The sequence below is a fragment of the Capricornis sumatraensis genome, chromosome 1, assembly GCF_032405125.1.
Source record: "Capricornis sumatraensis isolate serow.1 chromosome 1, serow.2, whole genome shotgun sequence".
NCBI classification, from domain to species: domain Eukaryota; kingdom Metazoa; phylum Chordata; class Mammalia; order Artiodactyla; family Bovidae; genus Capricornis; species Capricornis sumatraensis.
This window is the reverse complement of record NC_091069.1, coordinates 162881175-162900309: the sequence shown is the minus strand read 5'-3', so window position 1 is coordinate 162900309 and position 19135 is coordinate 162881175. Positions and strand designations below refer to the sequence as shown.

The 19135-nt window shown below is 42.3% G+C and overlaps 1 protein-coding gene across 2 annotated transcripts in view; it reads right to left on the bottom strand.

Annotated features, from left to right (window-relative positions):
- The window catches only part of CD96 (CD96 molecule), a 106475-nt gene that overhangs the window by 13979 nt on the left and 73361 nt on the right, over positions 1-19135 (bottom strand). The window contains exons 9-11 of one of the 2 annotated variants that reach the window (XM_068975335.1): positions 2981-3058; positions 2390-2461; positions 1880-1882 (exon numbers count right to left, since the gene is read on the bottom strand). In XM_068975335.1, the coding sequence (XP_068831436.1) occupies positions 1880-1882; positions 2390-2461; positions 2981-3058 (153 nt within the window). The remainder of the gene's footprint in view (positions 1-1879; positions 1883-2389; positions 2462-2980; positions 3059-19135) is intronic. The other variant, XM_068975326.1, reaches the window with a different exon arrangement.

The following is a 19135-nucleotide window of genomic DNA, read 5'->3' as shown; positions in this document are numbered from 1 at the left end:
TACAACTCTTTAGCTATAAAATATAATCCCTATGTAGTGGAAAGAGATGGTAACAATTAATACTCTCACCAGCAACATATAACAAGTTGTATTGATCTGCATCCTATACAACTCTTGGCAATTTCAGACTTGTTCGTTTTTCCAAATTGGTTATGTATAAAATAACTTTCTGACTTTAGTCTTCGCTGGCATGTCCTGATGGTTAAAGAGGCTTAGAATCTCTAAATGGTTTCTGGCTCCATGGATATTGTCTTCTGTGATGTGCCTATTTGCTCATTTCCTACTGCTTTTTGTCTTTTAAAAAACATTTGTAGACATTCTTTGTATATTCTTGATTTAAAGTTTTGATCCTTTGTCATCTATATATTCCTGATCCTTTTTCAAACATGTGTCAAATATCTTCTCCCAGATTATAGCTTGCCTTTTTAAAAACTTTCTTCAAAGAGTCGTAATGAAAAGAATTTTCTTAATTTAATTTTTCAGTCATTTTTATGTCTAGTGTCTCTTCTTTCCTCTGCCCTTCTGTATCCCAAAGCCAGGAAGGAATTCACCCTGATTTTATTACATGTTTTAATATTTAGCTTTTTGATATAAATATTTTAAGCTATATGGAGTGAAGGGCACTGCCCCTCACTTTTGGTTAATTTTTGTGTAATGTACATGGTGGGGGCTGCATTTTAATGTGTTTTTCTTGTTAAAAAAATCAGCATTCCTGGGTCCACTTGCTGAATGGTGTCTGCACAGTACTCTGGACACCGCCCTTGACATACATCAAGGTCACGCTGCCTGGTGATCTCTTTGTGTGCTCTTTCTCCTCTCTTCTGTGTGGTCTCTCTCTTCCTTTTCATTCTTGTATTTGGGTATTACGTCCACAGGCGTCCTGTTATATTATCAACATATTTGTTGAGAGACATGTATTACATTCAGTTACAGAGGGTCATGCCTAGACTAATGATGAAAGTATCATGACCTAAAAAAGGTTATGAGTAACCTAAATTTGTGAACCTGAGCTCCATCGAGCTCCAGCTCAGTCACTCAGTTGTGTCCGACGCATTGTGATCCCATGGACTGTAGCCTGCCAGGCTCCTCTGTCCATTGAATTTTCCAGGCAAGAAGACTGGAGTGGGTTGCTATTTCCTACTCCAGGGGATCTTCCCAACACGGGGGTCAAACCTGTGTCTCTTTCATCTCTTGTATCAGCAGGCAGATTCTTTACCACTGAGCCACCTGGGAAGCCTGAAGTCCATAAAAAAGATAAATAAATAATGCCCAAAGAGAAAGATTATATAGGTTCCTTTCCCCTCTTTGATTTATTTCCTAAGGACAAGTTCCCATCAGTGAGATGACTGAGTCAGTGGGTATAAAAGATGTTTGGAGGTTTTCAGTGTACAATTTAAATGCTTTTTAAAAGGCACATACACATTTACTCTGTGGCAAAGGGCCCAGGAGCTAAATTCAGAGTCCTGAACCTGTGGTACCCAGGGGCTTCACTTCTCTTTGCTTCGGCCACGTCCTTTGCCACTTAAGACCATACTCATCTTTGTTTTGACCACTAACAAGCAGTGTATTTCCTTTTTAGACCCTGTCAATACTTGCTACGGAGAAGGCAATGGCACCCCACTCCAGTACTCTTGTCTGGAAAATCCCATGGACGAAGGAGCCTGGTAGGCTGCAGTCCATGGGGTCGCTAAGAGTTGGGCACGACTGAGCGACTTTACTTTCACTTTTCACTTTCATGCATTGCAGAAGGAAATGGCAACCCACTCCAGTGTTCTTGCCTGGAGAATCCCAGGGACGGGGGAGCCTGGTGGGCTGCCGTCCATGGGGTCGCACAGAGTCGGATACGACTGAAGTGACTTAACAGTAGCAGCAGCAATACCTGCTAAAGCAGCATCAACAGACCCTGCTGCTACTTGGTCACATGGCAAGTAACAAACTATTTCTGTACCTCACGCTGAGCTCCCCTTTTTTCCTTTTTCTAGTGATATGCACATTCTAGCGAGTTCTCTCTTCCCCCAGATCTACTCATGGTTTGCTTTTTCATCTCCACTTTATTCAGATGTCACTTTCCTCAGGAAGGCCTTCCAAGACCACCCTATTTAGAAGGGCACTGACCCTCACTCTTGGTTCTCGCTGTCCCCCTTCTCTGCTTAGTTATCTCCATATCACTTTTCATTATTTGTCTGTCTCTTGTCCACCCGATTGTGGAACTTAGACCTGTTTTGCTTATAGGTATCCCCAGCAACCACAACAATGTTTTAAACATGGTCGATGCCTTGTAAATATTTGCTAATATGATCATAAACAAAGCACACAGTAGTTGTTCAGTATATGTGTTGGATAAATGAGTGAGGCCCGGAGGAATCCAGGGGACTCACATTTCACTTACAGTGTTTGGCATCTTTCCCACTGGAGGTCCAGGAGTAATTGAATCCTTGGGTAGGCACATCGGAATTACTGGCTGAAAGACAAAAATTTCAGAATTCTATTTTCTGATAAAGTTGTAATTTAATTTTACTTTGATGTGCTGAATTTTTAGTCTGTATGACTTTGGGGAAGTCTGAAATTGAAAATATGCTTCCTCACACAGAGAACACTAGCTGGCTTGTTTAAGCTAAAGTCTGAAGTTTATGTTTAATGCCCAAAGAAAGCAGATATTTTCTTTTTTTTTTTTTCTCTTCTTGTGACCAAGTCAGATCACTGGGAGTACTCTCAAAATTACTTTAATATTACTCTAAAAATCCCATGACAAATGACAGGTACAACAATAACAAGTCACCAATCCATATTTTTAAGATTATAGTAATTGTCACATCAATATATAGTTGCTGGATTACAATTTGCCACAGAGTAACTCAAAACCAAAATATCAACATAAAATGAAAAATACAGTTTTCCCCCAAACCTCAATAATATTATAGCTGCAATAAAACTTGTTGTATTGTCTCTTTGGAGCAACATGAGGAGTCTTGCTACTCACTTTGAACACTTGGAGGGGTGACGTTTGAAGTTGATGTGCTCACATCTACATGGGCTGTTGATGATGGAGTTCGATAACCTATTTTGAAAACAAAATTTCCAAACTGTCATAGGAATTTACTTTCATATGTTTAAATGTGCCACTATACTTAACAACGGAGAAGGCAATGGCACCCCACTCCAGTGTTCTTGCCTGGAGAATCCCAGGGACGGGGGAGCCTGGTGGGCTGCCATCTACGGGGTCGCACAGAGTCGGATACGACTGAAGCAACTTAGCAGCAGCAGCAGCATACTTAACAAAGGTGACATATAGAACATGGAGTATTGGATTTGGAAAGAATCTTAGTGCATACATAGTCTGATGGCTTCATTTTATAAATTAGAAAACAAGAGTCCAAAAGTTCTATGTTTGTGGTTGCACAACCAATCTCAATATTATTTATTTTATATTAACCCAGTTCTCCTTAGTGCAAGTGTATTACATTTACACTTTCAAAATATATTATTTTAGTGTCTACTATGTGTAAGATGATTCAACATGCAGTTTGAACAATGAAGACAAGATCTTCACCCTTATGGAATTTATCTTGTAGTGAATTTTCACAATTATATATAATATTTTCACATATGAAATATGGTTTAACATTTACTTTAATTCCTAGCTTTCTAAATCATATTAATCTTCATAAGCCATAATTTCCCATTTTCCTCCTTCTTCCTTTCCCCTCAAAATGAAAGACTAATTCATATTCATTTGAAAATACCTCTAGAGATAAAGCAAGGTAGATTGAAATACAAAAATACTCAACTATAGCCACTGATTTGGAAAACTCAGCAGTGGCCACAGGACTGGAAAAGGTCAGTTTTCATTTCGGTCCCAAAGAAAGGCAATGCCAAAGAATGCTCAAACTACCACACAATTGCACTTATCTCACATGCTAGTGAAGTAATGCTCAAAATTCTCCAAGCCAGGCTTCAGCAATACATGAACCGTGAACTTTCAGATGTTCAAGCTGGTTTTAGAAAAGGCAGAGGAATCAGAGATCAAATTGCCAACATCCACTGGATCATGGAAAAAGCAAGAGAGTTCTGGAAAAACATCTATGTCTGCTTTATTGACTATGCCAAAGCCTTTGACTGTGTGGATCACAATAAACTGTGGAAAATTCTGAAAGAGATGGGAATACCAGACCATCTGACCTGCCTCTTGAGAAATCTGTAGGCAGGCCAGGAAGCAACAGTTAAAACTGGACATGGAACAACAGACTGGTTCCAAATAGGAAAGGAGTACGTCAAGGCTGTATATTGTCACCCTGCTTATTTAACTTATATGCAGAGTACATCATGAGAAATGCTGGACTGGAAGAAACACAAGCTGGAATCCAGATTGCCGGGAGAATATCAATAACCTCAGATATGCAGAAGACACCACCCTTATGGCAGAAAGTGAAGAGGAACTAAAAAGCCTCTTGATGAAAGTGAAAGAGGAGAGTGAAAAAGTTGGCTTAAAGCTGAACATTCAGAAAATGATCATGGCATCCGGTTCCATCACTCCATGGGAAATGGATGGGGAAACGGTGAAAACAGTGTCAGAATTTATTTTTTTGGGCTCCAAAATCACTGCAGATGGTGACTGCAGCCATGAAATTAAAAGACACTTACTCCTTGGAAGAAAAGTTATGACCAACCTAGGTAGCATATTCAAAAGCAGAGACATTACTTTGCTGACTAATGTCCATCTAGTCAAGGCTATGGTTTTTCCTGTGGTCATGTATGGACGTGAGAGTTGAACTGTGAAGAAGGCTGAGCACCAAAGAATTGATGCTTTTGAACTGTGGTGTTGGAGAAGACTCTTGAGAGTCCCTTGGACTGCAAGGAGATCCAACCAGTCCACTCTGAAGGAGATCAGCCCTGGGATTTCTTTGGAAGGAATGATGCTAAAGCTGAAACTCCAGTACTTTGGCCACCTCATGTGAAGAGTTGACTCATTGGAAAAGACTCTGATGCTGGGAGGGATTGGGGGCAGGAGGAGAAGGGGACGACAGAGGATGAGATGGCTGGATGGCATCACGGACTCGATGGGCGTGAGTCTGAGTGAACTCTGGGAGATGGTGATGGATAGGGAGGCTGGGCGTGCTGCAGTTCTTGGGGTCACAGAGAGTCGGACACGACTGAGCCACTGAACGGAACTCAATAGCCACTGAAACATGTTATGTCTCTTGGGAAGATAAATGTTTAATAGATTTTATTTCTATGTATTTCTCTTTTGCTCCAAACATGTTCATGGTGGCTTACATAAATATGCAAATACAAGAAGATAAAAGCAGTGGATAGAAAGGGAAAGTAAGGGTAGGAAAAATAACATTAGATAAAGAATGTTGAGTGTTGTTAAAACTTAGCTGGGGATATTACATAATGTATTTCTCAATGTAATATCCTCTTAGATATAGACTGCACATTTGGTCAGAATGTTCTAGTAACAATGTTAAGAAATAAACAGCATTTGTTACACCACTGATGAACATTATAAGATAAAAAAGTCAATTTTTAAGAAAATTACCACTATTCTTTTTATTATGATTAAAAAGAATTTTCTCCCCAGTTTCTGTAAAAAGGATACTGTAAAATGTGCACAATATTCTCAATAATATCTGTACAGTATGGCAGCCAATATATTCTGTCACTCTCAAGCTTTAATTAGTAGTGAATAGCCTGGCAACTTTCCAGGTATCTCAGTTCCTGGAAAGGGCATGCCTTAAATAGAAAACAAGGGTGACTGAATCTCTGAAAGAAATATATATAAGATAAATAAATAAATTGGCATCGTGGCTCGTGTGTGTGTGTGTGTGTGTGTGTGTGTATTTGTGTGTGAAGTCACTTCAGTTGTGCCTGACTCTATGCAACCTATGGACTGTAGCCCGCCAGGCTCCTCGGTCTATGGGATTCTCCAAGCCAGAATACTGGAGTGGGTTGCCATATTCTTCTCCAGGGGATCTTCCTGACTCAGGAATTGAACCTCCATCTCCTATGTCTCCTACATTGGCAGATGATTTCTTTACCATTAGCACCAGTTGTAGGTCACATCAGATGATCAACAAGCATCATTTTGCAACACAGCCTACCAATGAACACCAAAGACATACTATACCCCAGCTCCATGAATCAGTCAGACATGTTAGATGCTGTTTCAGATGATTTGAGGGAAAAATGTGCAGCCAGCATCAGGATGGGCAGAAAAAGTCTTTTAAAGACAGAACATACACAGTTTCGTTTATTCAACAAATACTTAGCGAGTTCCCACTGTGTACTAGCATTGAGGATAAAGTACAGAAAAAGAGAATTTTTTCCCCTGCCGTCATGGAGTATATAATTTAGTGAGAATAAAGGTCACTGTGGCAGATTACTGGTTGATGACCAAACCCAGACCTCTTCTTTCTGGCACAGAGAAACTAGACTTCCCAGCTTCCTGTGCAGTTGGATGTGGTGGCCAAGTCCCAGGCAATGGACTGTGAGTAGGAGTGACGGCTGTTGCTTCACGGCTTGTCATATAAAAACATCCCACACATGGTCCTCCATGATCTTTCTTCATGTGCTATCCAGATGTTATGATGCAGAGTGGTTTCGAAGTCAGCATGACATGTGACAAAGCTGGAAGCCTGGGGTGTCAAATAACTAAGCAGAGCACTCAGCTACTAGCTTGGCCTTATACTGAATCTGTTAGGATAAATACATTTATATCAAGTATAAATGAAGAAATGAAATTTTGGAATTTGTTGTTATTACAGGTGGGTTCCTCTTCCTCATAAAGAGTGCAAACAGAACTGCAGTATAAGATGGGAAGTACTGTGGTGGAGAAAAGACACAGTGCTGTGAGATTCCAGAGGAGGAACACATAACCAAGGCACGGGAGCTCAGGGAAGGTTTTCTGGAGGAAGTGACTTAACAACTAGGCTTGAAGAATGACAAGAATTAGGAAGACACATCAGAGAAAGAGAGCAATCAAGGAGCAGAACGTTCAGTGTGGAAGACAACTGAAGTCTGGTGAGAATGTTGAAGGCACTCTGTGAGCAGTAAAGAGATGAGCATGAAGTAAGAAGTTACATCCTTAAAATTCCACAGGGGAATACTATCCAGCTGGTCCTTACAAGGTGCTATGCCCCAGGGTAAGTGACAGGTGGCCTGGACTATAGGGTGAAGGCTATAGGGAAGAAAAGAAGTGGGAAGGTTTCAAGTGTGGGCCCAACAGGGTTGGTACATAGCTGAATGTAGGAAATAAATAAAAGAGAGAAGTCAGAATAACTCCCAGTTTTCCAGTTTGGGCAGGTGTTTGGGTCAAGGTGTCATTATCTGAGAAAATAAACAGAAAAAATATCCTTGGAAGGCCCAGAGGTACAAAAATGAAATAAAATTTGGACAGATTGATTTTGGCTGCATACAAGATATCAACTTCCAGCAGAGGGCTGGTCATATGAGTCTGAATCTTAGGAGTAAAATTAGGTTGCAAATGAATATTTGTGAGACATCAGTATGTAGACAGTAACTGGAGTAACTGAGGGCTCCAAGGAGGATGAGTCCTGGGAGAAGACAGAGCCTAGGATGGAATGATGGGGAAAACTTTCATGTGACATATTGGCAGGAGAAAAGGAGATTGAGAAGGAGGAGCCAGAGAGGCAGCGACAAAGTCAGGGGCTATGTTATTAGAGAGGCCAAGGTGACAGAGGGTTTCCAAAAGCAGGGCCAGTCAGCCCAACTCAGCAAATATTTGTGAGGGAAGGCTGTGTGCCAGATGTTGGGTCAGTGCAGTCAAATGCTGCCAAGAAAACAGATTTCCATCTGGCTCTTAACTGCTAGGAAGCCATTGCATTAGACACATCATACTGCATCCAGAGTCTACAAGACAGTTTTGCAAATCATTTGGAGATTTGTAGCTTAGCTATTAAAAGCATCAATTCCAGAACCAGGTACCATGAACTGAAGCCTGCCTTAGTTCAAAGTTAGATGTGTGATCTTGGTAGAATCTATTGACCTTTCTCTCTCTCTCAAATTCCTCACATGTAAAATCACAGTACTTTTCTACAGGGTGAGTGTATAAAGTACTTAGAAGTACTGGCACTTAGAAGCGTGGCATGAGGTAAGGGCTAAAAAGTAATCTTAGAAGCTATACAACAGCTCGTCTGCAGTTTAGCTCAGGTGTTGAAAACGCAAGCATATCGTAACAATAGATGACTTGAATCTCCTGATGCGTTCTACCATTGCTCCCATTTCCCCAGTCCTTCTAGAAGGGGGCTGATGTGAGGTAACCAATCCTTCCTTCCCTAGGCTGGCCCAAGTCAAGAAATGCTGTACCAGAAAATGGCTACCTGTCCGGGGAGAAGAGAACGGCAGCCTACTGGGCACTAGTTCTATGATGGAGTAGTCATTTCTCCTGGCAGAGTCACCTGCAACTCTCCTTTCACCTCACTGAGCCCCTAGTGGTTCACATACCTGTGCAGTCATTGTAACTTCTACCTCATTGCCTTCCACCACTCATCAAGTGATGGGAAAAAACACACCAAAAGACTGCTTACAGGATACATGAAGTATTTGCAGAGTAAGCTCAGATTGTCTCAAACTGAGTATTGGGATCACATTTCTGGATGTATAGGGAATTGAGCGCTGGCATTCACCCACTGGCCCATCCTGACAAGGTTGCTGGGGAGGTCAGTCACTCTTCACTCCCCATGAGCTTTCTGCTGACTGTGCTCCACTGCGCCTTCTAGTGGACTTATTAGGAAGTCTCTGCGTGAAGAGCAGCTATGCATCTCCTCCACAACTTGCTCAGTCACCTGAGTTGTGTGCGAATCTGTAACCTCGCGGATGGCAGCACGTCAGGCTTTCCTGTCCATCACCAACTTCCAGAGCTTACTCAAAGTCATGTCCATTGACTCGGTGATGCCATCCAACCATCTCATCCTCTGTTGTCCCCTTCTCCTCCTTCCTTCAATTTTTCCCAGCATCAGGGTCTTTTCAAATGAGTCAGCTCTTTGCATCAGGTGGCCAAAGTATTAGAGTTTCAGCTTCAGCATCAGTCCTTCCAATGAATAGTCAGGGTTCATTTCCTTTAGGACTGACTGGTTTGATCTCCTTGCAGTCGATGGGACTCTCAAGAGTTTCTCCACCACCACAGTTCAAAAGCATCAATTCTTCAGTACTCAGCTTTCTTTATGGTCCAACTCTCATATCCATACATGACTACTGTAAAGCCATAGCTGTGACTATGCAGAACTTCGTTGGCAAAGTGATGTCTCTACTTTTTAATACGCTGTCTAGGTTTGTCACAGCGTTTCTTCCAAGGAGCAAGCGTCTTTTAATTTCATGGCTCCACAACTGTTTCGTTATGATTTTATGAAGCTATGGATCAAAGAGTGAATTTGAATTTCTCTCTCATCAAGATGGCTTTATCTTTGTCCCTCTTTGCAGTAATTTCTTCAGTTATCTATTTTTTAAAATTTTGTGTGATTATGTGTTTTCCTTGGTGGCTCAGTGATAAAGAATCTGCCTGCCAATGCAGGAGACCCGGGTTTAGGGAAGAGACACTATAGAAGGAAATGGCAACCCACTCCAATATTCTTGCCTGGGAAATCCCATGGGCAGAGGAGCCTGGCGTGCTACAGTCCATAGGGTCACAAAAAGTCAGATGCAACTTAGAAACAGACTTTTTTTTTTTCATAACCATACAAAACAAGGTAAAAAATACAGAGAAGTAAATAACCAGCTATAGGCAATCATTGGATACTGTGGAATACTGAAAGATACGATATGCTTCTGCTCCTCCTAATTACTATAGGAAGAAAAGGTGAGAGAGGAAATGGAGAGGGGAAAGGAAAAACAAGAAAGACTATCCATGTTTTAGACAATTCTCAGAAAGATGAGAAAAGAATGATCCCTTCACCCTGGGACTCTGTTCCTTGCATGGGAGAATACCCGGCTTTTGTTGTCAGTCAGCAGTCTCTTATCTCCCCTCCCGTGGACCAGCATCTTTTATTCATTCATGTATCCACTCTTCCTCCCTCCCTCATTCTCTCGCCCTCGTTCTGAGAGCTGACCTTCACAGTATTCACCAAGTGACTTACTAAGTGAAGGCAGAAAGAAATGGCTTAAACACTGGTGATACGATCATCCTGTTGGGTAGGTAGAACAGGGAAAAGGAGTCCAAAATGGTGGTGGCTGCAAGACAAGCAAGGGAAAAGCCCGCGAAAATAAAACAAAAAAAGGTCCGAGGACCGGAGTGAGGACCTCAGGTAAAACAAACAACACTCCTGGCTGGCCCAATTTACATAGGGCAGGCCCAGGGAGAGATAAACATAAACAGAGGAGCCAAAGCGAGCTCTCTCTTCTCCTCGTGTCTTAAGATCGACGTGCCCTCATGCCTCGAAGATGGATTTTCCTGTTATCTTCTAAATAAAATAGAGCTGTTACACCGAGCTGTAACACTGATTTGTCTAAGAGCTATAACATGGTCCATTCGAGACCTGAGAGCTATAACACGGTCTATCCAAGACCTGAGAGCTGTGACACGCCGAGGGGGTTTTAACGTCCGTCACTCCAAATCTTTGCTGTGACGAGACAAAGAATCGAAAAACACACACTTGCGTGCCATCTATGGTGCCGTGACTTGGATATAAACTGGCTGAAACAACCTCCCTGTGGAAGAGGCCAAGCACAGCCGGAGCCCAACTCAGCAAAGCTCCCGCGGTAGAGGCGGAACGCTAAGAAAATCCATCGGAAGGGAAGGCCCATTGTGCCGGAAACCGGGACAGCGGAAAGCCCACGCGGCCCAGTCTCAGATCTCAGAAGACCTCCAGTTAAGGTAAGAGGTCCTCGCTCCTCTGGCTGGAGGGACATGCCTAACGAAATCCTAATCCCTGTACAATCTCTCATTCCTTGTTTCCTCGAACCTCCCGCGAACAGGCGGGCGGCAGGGGGCACAATTGAGGGCCTCTGGAGAGGCTACTCCTCAGCATGTCCCAAAGGCGCTGTCTGCTGAGCCCCAGAAGCTGTTACACAAGCCGGTGGGGGTTCTTCTGTCCTTTCTCTTCTGTGCCAAGGATCAGACCAAAGAAATGGTGAGCACCGGTCAGATATTTAGCAAATTTTCCGGCGGGCTATGAAGGGGATTCCTTGGCACATTTTTCCCACTGCTTTTTCCTCCTGTCCTTCAGCTCTTTCCCGGGACTCAAGCCCAGCCAAAACTAATGAAGCTCAGACTCTGAGGTCTCATTACAAAAATCCATTGAGAGTCAAAGAGGTAGACTTGTTAAAATTCAAAAAAAAGCGCTGCACTTTACAGGATACTGGCCGTGGAATGCAGCCTGGCTAGGTTTTGCGAGCCGGGTGAATTCATATGCTAATAAGTGAGACAATCATCTCAGCTATTGGGGAACCACCCACTCCTTCATCTTTTTCACAGTGCCTTGGAGCTGTCCTGCCACCTCTGGGTGTATCTGTTGGTTTATAGATTGGGGATTAAGGTTTACTTGAATTTGACTTGTCAGCTTGGACCCAATTGATTTTAATTGGTTTACATTATATCCTTGTGCTATGTCATTCTTTCAAAGGTTGTGCTCTGCCCTCTTCCCTCCTGTTTCATGCTCTTTTCCTGAGCCCCATCCAGACCCACAAGGTTGCCTCTACAATCTTCTGGAAAGACAACCAGAAAATAGCTGGCCTTGGGAGGGAAAAAAAATATAATATCTAACCCCCTAATCCTACCCAGTACTGGTCACACTGGAGATCTTGGGGATGCCCAACTCCAGTCCGGGGGTCCCAGGAGGTCATCACGCCTTGACCTGCCTAGGGATCTGGTCCTCGAAAGGTTGTCATGCCTCAACCTGCTCGGGGATCCGCCAGTCCCAGGGGTCCCAGAAGGTTGTCACGCCTCGACCTGCCTGGGGATTTGCGGGGGACGGCCCGTGAAGGGTTAAGTCCTGGGAGCTGCTCCGCAGGTATGCAGAGCCTTAGGCGTTGTCCTAAGCTCCCTGTCCCGCCACCCTCAAGAATTCTTGTAGCCCTTAAGGCTCCAGGTCGTCTTGCTCCAGGATGTCTTGTTCCTGCAACATGTCCTAGAAGATAGATTATCTTATTGAATTCTGTACACAATGGCAGGGGTCTGGTGATTGTATTTTGAGATTAAAGAATAACCTTGTACATGTCTTAAGTCACGTACTTTACCCTATAAATACCGTGGCCTAATAAAGGAAGGCATCAGACATAGTGGGTCTGGTCCTCTCAACCCCATCTTTTGTCTCTCTTATTTTTCCACGCGGGGACGCTCCGTTCTCTCCCTTTGCAGGTGCGACTCTTGCTTGTGCTGGCCGCGGCAGGTGGCGCCCAACGTGGGGCTCGAGATCGACAGCTTCTCCTCACCACTGCTCATATTAAGTCGAAAAGAGTGAGTATATAAGTATACTAGCGACTATCAAGGAAGGAGCAGTAAGGTATATCGTTGAGAGTATAAATATGGGACAGACGCATAGTCGTCAACTCTTTGTACATATGCTATCTGTAATGTTAAAACACCGGGGAATTACTATTTCTAAACCTAAATTAATCAATTTTCTTTCATTTATTGAAGAAGTTTGTCCTTGGTTCCCCAGAGAAGGCACGGTAAGCTTAGAGACGTGGAAAAAGGTAGGGGAACAAATTCGGACTCATTATACTTTACATGGCCCTGAAAAGGTTCCTGTAGAAACTTTATCCTTTTGGACACTAATTCGTGATTGCTTGGACTTTGATAATGATGAATTAAAGCGTTTAGGAAACTTATTAAAACAGGAAGAAAATCCTCTTCATGTTCCCGAGGGAATTGAAGGTGACCCTCTGTTTTGTAACCTATTGCGTCTTTCGGATAGTGATGACTCACTTTCCTCCACAGATGAGGCGGAGTTAGATGAAGAGGCTGCTAAATACCATCAAGAAGATTGGGGTTTTTTGGCACAAGAAAAGGGGGCGTCAACATCTAAAGATGATTTGGTTGAATGTTTAAAAAATCTCACTGTTGCTTTGCAGAACTCAGGAATTAAGTTTCCTAGTAACAGTTTAAAATCCCCTTCTGCTCCACCTCTCCCTCCTGCCTATGCTCCTTCCGTTGTTGCTGGTCTCGATCCCCCTCCGGGGCCTCCTCCTCCTCCTCCATCTGAGATGGTGTCTCCGCTACAAAAGGCATTGAGACAAGCACAACGACTTGGTGAGGTTGTCTCCGATTTTTCCCTTGCTTTTCCTGTCTTTGAAAATAATAACCAGCGTTTCTATGAAGCACTGCCTTTCAAACAATTGAAAGAGTTAAAGGTCTCTTGTTCACAATACGGTCCTACCGCTCCATTCACTATTGCTATGATAGAAAATCTGGGCGCTCAGAATCTACCCCCAAATGATTGGAAACAAATAGCTAGAGCTTGTCTTTCGGGGGGAGATTATTTATTATGGAAATCTGAATATTTTGAACAGTGTGCCCACATAGCCGATGTTAATCGGCAGCAAGGTATACAAACCTCCTATGAAATGTTAATTGGTGAAGGCGCTTTCCAGGCTACTAATACTCAACTTAATTTTTTGCCTGGTGCATATCCACAAATATCAAACGCAGCCAGACAGGCATGGAAAAAACTTCCTAGCTCCAGTACTAAGACAGAAGATCTTTCAAAAGTCCGACAGGGACCTGATGAGCCTTATCAGGACTTCGTGGCACGACTCTTAGATACTATAGGTAAGATAATGTCGGATGAAAAAGCTGGGATGGTATTAGCAAAACAATTGGCTTTTGAAAATGCTAACTCTGCCTGTCAAGCTGCTTTACGACCTTATAGAAAGAAGGGAGATCTGTCTGATTTTATTCTCATTTGTGCTGACATTGGACCCTCCTACATGCAAGGCATTGCCATGGCAGCGGCTTTACAAGGAAAAGGCATTAAAGAGGTACTTTTTCAGCAACAAGCCAAGAACAAGAAAGGATATCAAAAGTCAGGTAATTCAGGTTGTTTTGTTTGTGGTCAACCTGGTCATCGGGCTGTAATGTGCCCCCAAAAACAACAGCAACAAATTCCTGCTAATCCTCCTACTCCATGCCCACGATGTAAAAAAGGAAAGCATTGGGCCCGAGATTGTCATTCTAAGATGGATGTTCAAGGTAATCCTTTACCTCCGCTTTTGGGAAACTGGGTGAGGGGCCAGCCCCTGGCCCCGAAACAATGTTATGGGGCAACACTGCAGGTTCCCAAAGAACCATTGCAGACCTCTATCGAGCCACAAGAGGCAGCGCGGGATTGGACCTCTGTGCCACCTCCTACACAGTATTAACTCCGGAGATGGGGGTTCAGACCCTTGCTACAGGGGTGTTTGGGCCTTTACCTCCAGGAACTGCTGGACTGCTTTTGGGGCGTAGCAGTGCGTCTTTAAAAGGAATACTTATTCATCCTGGTGTAATTGACTCTGATTATACCGGAGAGATAAAAATATTAGCCTCCGCTCCTCATAAAATTATTGTAATTAATGCAGGACAATGTATAGCTCAACTCCTTTTAGTTCCATTAGTTATACAAGGAAGAACAATTAACCTAGATCGTCAGGACAAAGGTTTCGGGTCCTCTGACGCCTATTGGGTGCAAAATGTTACCGAGGCACGACCAGAATTTGAACTGCACATCAATGGTAAGCTTTTCCGCGGAGTGCTTGATACAGGGGCTGATATTAGTGTTATTTCTGATAAACACTGGCCCACTACATGGCCTAAACAAATAGCCATTTCTACTCTTCAAGGTATTGGCCAAACTACTAATCCAGAACAAAGTTCGTCCCTTCTTACTTGGAAGGATAAAGATGGCCATTCAGGCCAGTTTAAACCCTATATTCTGCCCCATCTTCCGGTTAATCTGTGGGGGCGTGATATATTAAGTAAAATGGGTGTATATTTATATAGTCCTTCACCCACCATAACAGATTTAATGTTAGATCAGGGTTTACTCCCTAACCAAGGTTTAGGTAAACAACATCAAGGCATCATTTCACCCCCTGATTTGAAATCTAATCAAAGTCGAAAGGGCTTGGGGTGTTTTCCCTAGGGACCTCTGATTCTCCTGTGACACATGCCGATCCTATTGATTGGAAATCTGAGGAACCGGTATGGGTCGATCAGTGGCCCCTAACACAAGAAAAACTTTCCGCCGCACAACAGCTGGTGCAGGAACAGCTGAGACTTGGGCATATTGAACCTTCTACCTCTGCGTGGAATTCCCCAATTTTTGTTATTAAAAAGAAATCAGGAAAATGGAGATTACTACAAGACCTTCGTAAGGTAAATGAAACAATGATGCATATGGGAGCCCTACAACCTGGGCTACCCACTCCTTCCGCTATACCTGACAAATTCTTTATCATTATTATAGATTTAAAAGATTGTTTTTACACTATTCCTCTTGCACCCCAAGATTGTAAAAGATTTGCTTTTAGTTTGCCCTCTGTTAATTTTAGAGAGCCTATGCAACGCTATCAATGGAGAGTCCTTCCACAAGGAATGGCTAATAGCCCTACATTGTGTCAAAAGTTTGTTGCCGCAGCGTTAGCTCCTGTTCGTCAGCGTTTTCCTCAGTTATATTTAGTTCATTATATGGATGATATATTATTAGCTCATGCTGACGAACATCTATTGTATCAAGCTTTTTTTATTCTAAAACAACACTTGAGTCTTAATGGTCTTGTCATAGCTGATGAAAAAATTCAAACTCACTTTCCCTATAATTATTTGGGCTTCTCCCTATATCCTCGGGCTTATAGTACTCAATTAGTCAAGTTACAGACTGATCATTTAAAAACTCTAAACGATTTTCAAAAGCTCCTGGGAGATATTAATTGGATACGCCCTTATTTAAAATTACCCACTTACACCTTGCAACCATTATTTGACATCCTTAAAGGTGACTCTGACCCTGCGTCACCCTGAACACTTTCTTTAGAAGCACGATCAGCCTTACAATCAATAGAAGAAGCTATTAGACAACAACAGATTACTTATCTTGATTACCAACGATCATGGGGTCTGTATATACTTTCCACCCCACGAGCACCTACAGGGGTTCTTTATCAAGATAAGCTTTTGCGATGGATATATCTATCGGCTACTCCAACTAAACATTTGCTCCCTTACTATGAGCTTGTTGCAAAAGTTGTAGCAAAAGGACGTCATGAAGCCATCCAATATTTTGGTATGGAACCCCCTTTCATTTGTATTCCTTATGCTTTGGAACAACAAGATTGGCTTTTTCAATTTTCAGATAATTGGCCTATAGCGTTCGCAAATTATCCGGGATGGATTACTCATCATTATCCTTCTGATAAATTGCTACAATTTGCTAGCCTTCATGCCTTTATTTTTCCAAAAATAGTTCGCCGACAACCCATTCCTGAAGCAACACTTATATTTACAGATGGATCTTCTAATGGTACTGCAGCTTTAATTATTAACCATCAAACCTATTATACGCATACCAGTTTCTCTTCTGCCCAGGTTGTAGAATTATTTGCAGTCCATCAAGCATTACTAACTGTACCCACTTCTTTCAATTTATTTACAGACAGTTCCTATGTGGTCGGTGCTTTACAGATGATTGAAACTGTTCCAATTATTGGCACAACCTCTCCTGACGTTCTTAACTTATTTACATTAATTCAACAGGCCCTTCACCGTCGTCAATACCTGTGTTTTTTTGGACACATTCGTGCGCATTCCACCCTTCCTGGTGCTCTGGTACAAGGCAATCACATTGCGGACGTTCTTACTAAACAGGTGTTTTTTCAATCAGCTATCGATGCGGCTCAAAAATCTCATAACTTACATCACCAAAATAGTCATTCTTTACGGTTGCAATTTAAGATTTCCCGTGAAGCTGCACGACAAATCGTAAAATCTTGCTCTACCTGTCCTCAATTCTTTGTTCTCCCTCAATATGGAATCAACCCTCGAGGTTTACGCCCTAATCACCTTTGGCAAACAGATGTCACTCACATTCCTCAATTTGGGCATCTCAAATATGTTCATGTCTCTATCGACACTTTTTCCCATTTTCTTATGGCCTCCCTTCATACTGGAGAATCAACTCGTCATTGTATTCAACATTTGCTTTTTTGCTTTTCTATTTCAGGAACCCCACACACCCTTAAAACTGATAATGGACCCGGTTATACTAGCCGTTCTTTCTAACGTTTTTGTCTTTCTTTTCAAATTCATCATAAGACAGGAATTCCATATAATCCACAGGGACAAGGTATTGTGGAACGAGCCCATCAACGCCTTAAACATCAATTATTAAAACAAAAAAAGGGGAATGAACTGTATAGCCCCTCACCGCATAACGCCTTAAATCATGCTCTTTTTGTTCTAAACTTTTTAACTTTAGACACAGAAGGCAATTCAGCAGCCCAACGTTTTTGGGGAGAACGGCCCTCCTGCAAAAAACCACTTGTACGATGGAAGGATCCACTTACCAATCTGTGGTATGGGCCAGACCCTGTATTAATATGGGGACGGGGACATGTTTGTGTTTTTCCACAGAATGCCGAAGCGCCGCGCTGGATACCGGAGAGGCTGGTGCGCGCGACGGAGGAACTCCCTGATACATCAAATACGCCGCATGACATTGAGCGAGCCCACGAGTGAGCTGCCTACCCAAAGGCAGATTGAAGCGTTAATGCGACATGCTTGGAATGAGGCTCATGTACAACCTCCAGCGACACCTACCAATATATTGATCATGTTATTATTGTTGTTACAGCGGATACAAAACGGAGAGGCTACGGCTTTTTGGGCATACATTCCTGATCCGCCTATGATTCAATCAGTGGGATGGGATAAAGAAATAGTGCCTGTCTATGTCAACGACACAAGTCTTTTAGGAGGAAAATCCGATACTCATATTTCCCCTCAGCAAGCTAATATTTCCTTTTATGGTCTTACTATGCAATATCCTATGTGCTTTTCTTATCAATTGCAACATCCTCACTGTATACAGGTGTCAGCTGATATATCATATCCTCGAGTGACTATTTCTGGCATCGATGAAAAAACCGGAAAAAGATCGCACCGTGATGGGGCGGGACCTCTCGACATTCCGTTTTGTGACAAACATCTAAGCATCCGCATAGGAATAGACACTCCTTGGACTTTATGTCGAGCCCGGGTTGCGTCGGTGTACAACATCAACAATGCCAATACCACTTTTTTATGGGATTGGGCACCTGGGGGAAAGCCTGATTTTCCTGAATATCGAGGACAGCATCCACCCATTCTCTCTGTAAACACTGCTCAGATATTTCAAACAGAACTGTGGAAACTTTTTGCTGCTTTTGGTCATGGTAATAGTCTATATTTACAACCCAATATCAGTGGGAGTAAATATGGTAATGTAGGAGTTACGGGGTTTTTATATCCCCGAGCTTGTGTCCCTTACCCATTCATGTTGATACAAGGCCATATGGAAATAACATTGTCATCGAATATTTATCATTTAAATTGTTCTAATTGCATACTTACCAATTGCATAAGAGGTGTTGCAAAAGGAGAACAAGTTTTAATAGTAAAACAACCTGCTTTTGTAATGTTACCTGTTGAAATAACTGAAGCTTGGTATGACGAGACTGCTTTAGAATTGCTACAACGCATTAACACGGCTCTTAGCCGCACTGAAAGAAGTGTGAGCCTGATTATTCTGGGTATAGTATCCTTAATCACCCTTATAGCAACTGCTGTTACTGCTTCTGTATCTTTAGCACAATCCATTCAAGCTGCTCATACTGTAGATTCCTTGTCATATAATGTTACTAAAGTAATGGGAACACAAGAAGATATAGATAGAAAAATAGAAGATAGATTATCAGCTTTATATGATGCGGTTAGAGTTCTAGGAGAACAAGTTCAGAGCATTAGCTTTCGCATGAAAATTCAATGTCATGCTAATTATAAATGGATCTGTGTTACTAAAAAGGCTTATAATACATCCGACTTTCCTTGGGATAAGGTGAAAAAACATCTACAAGGAATTTGGTTTAATACTAATGTCTCTCTAGATCTATTGCAATTACATAATGAAATTCTTGATATTGAAAATTCTCCTAAAGCTACTTTAAATAT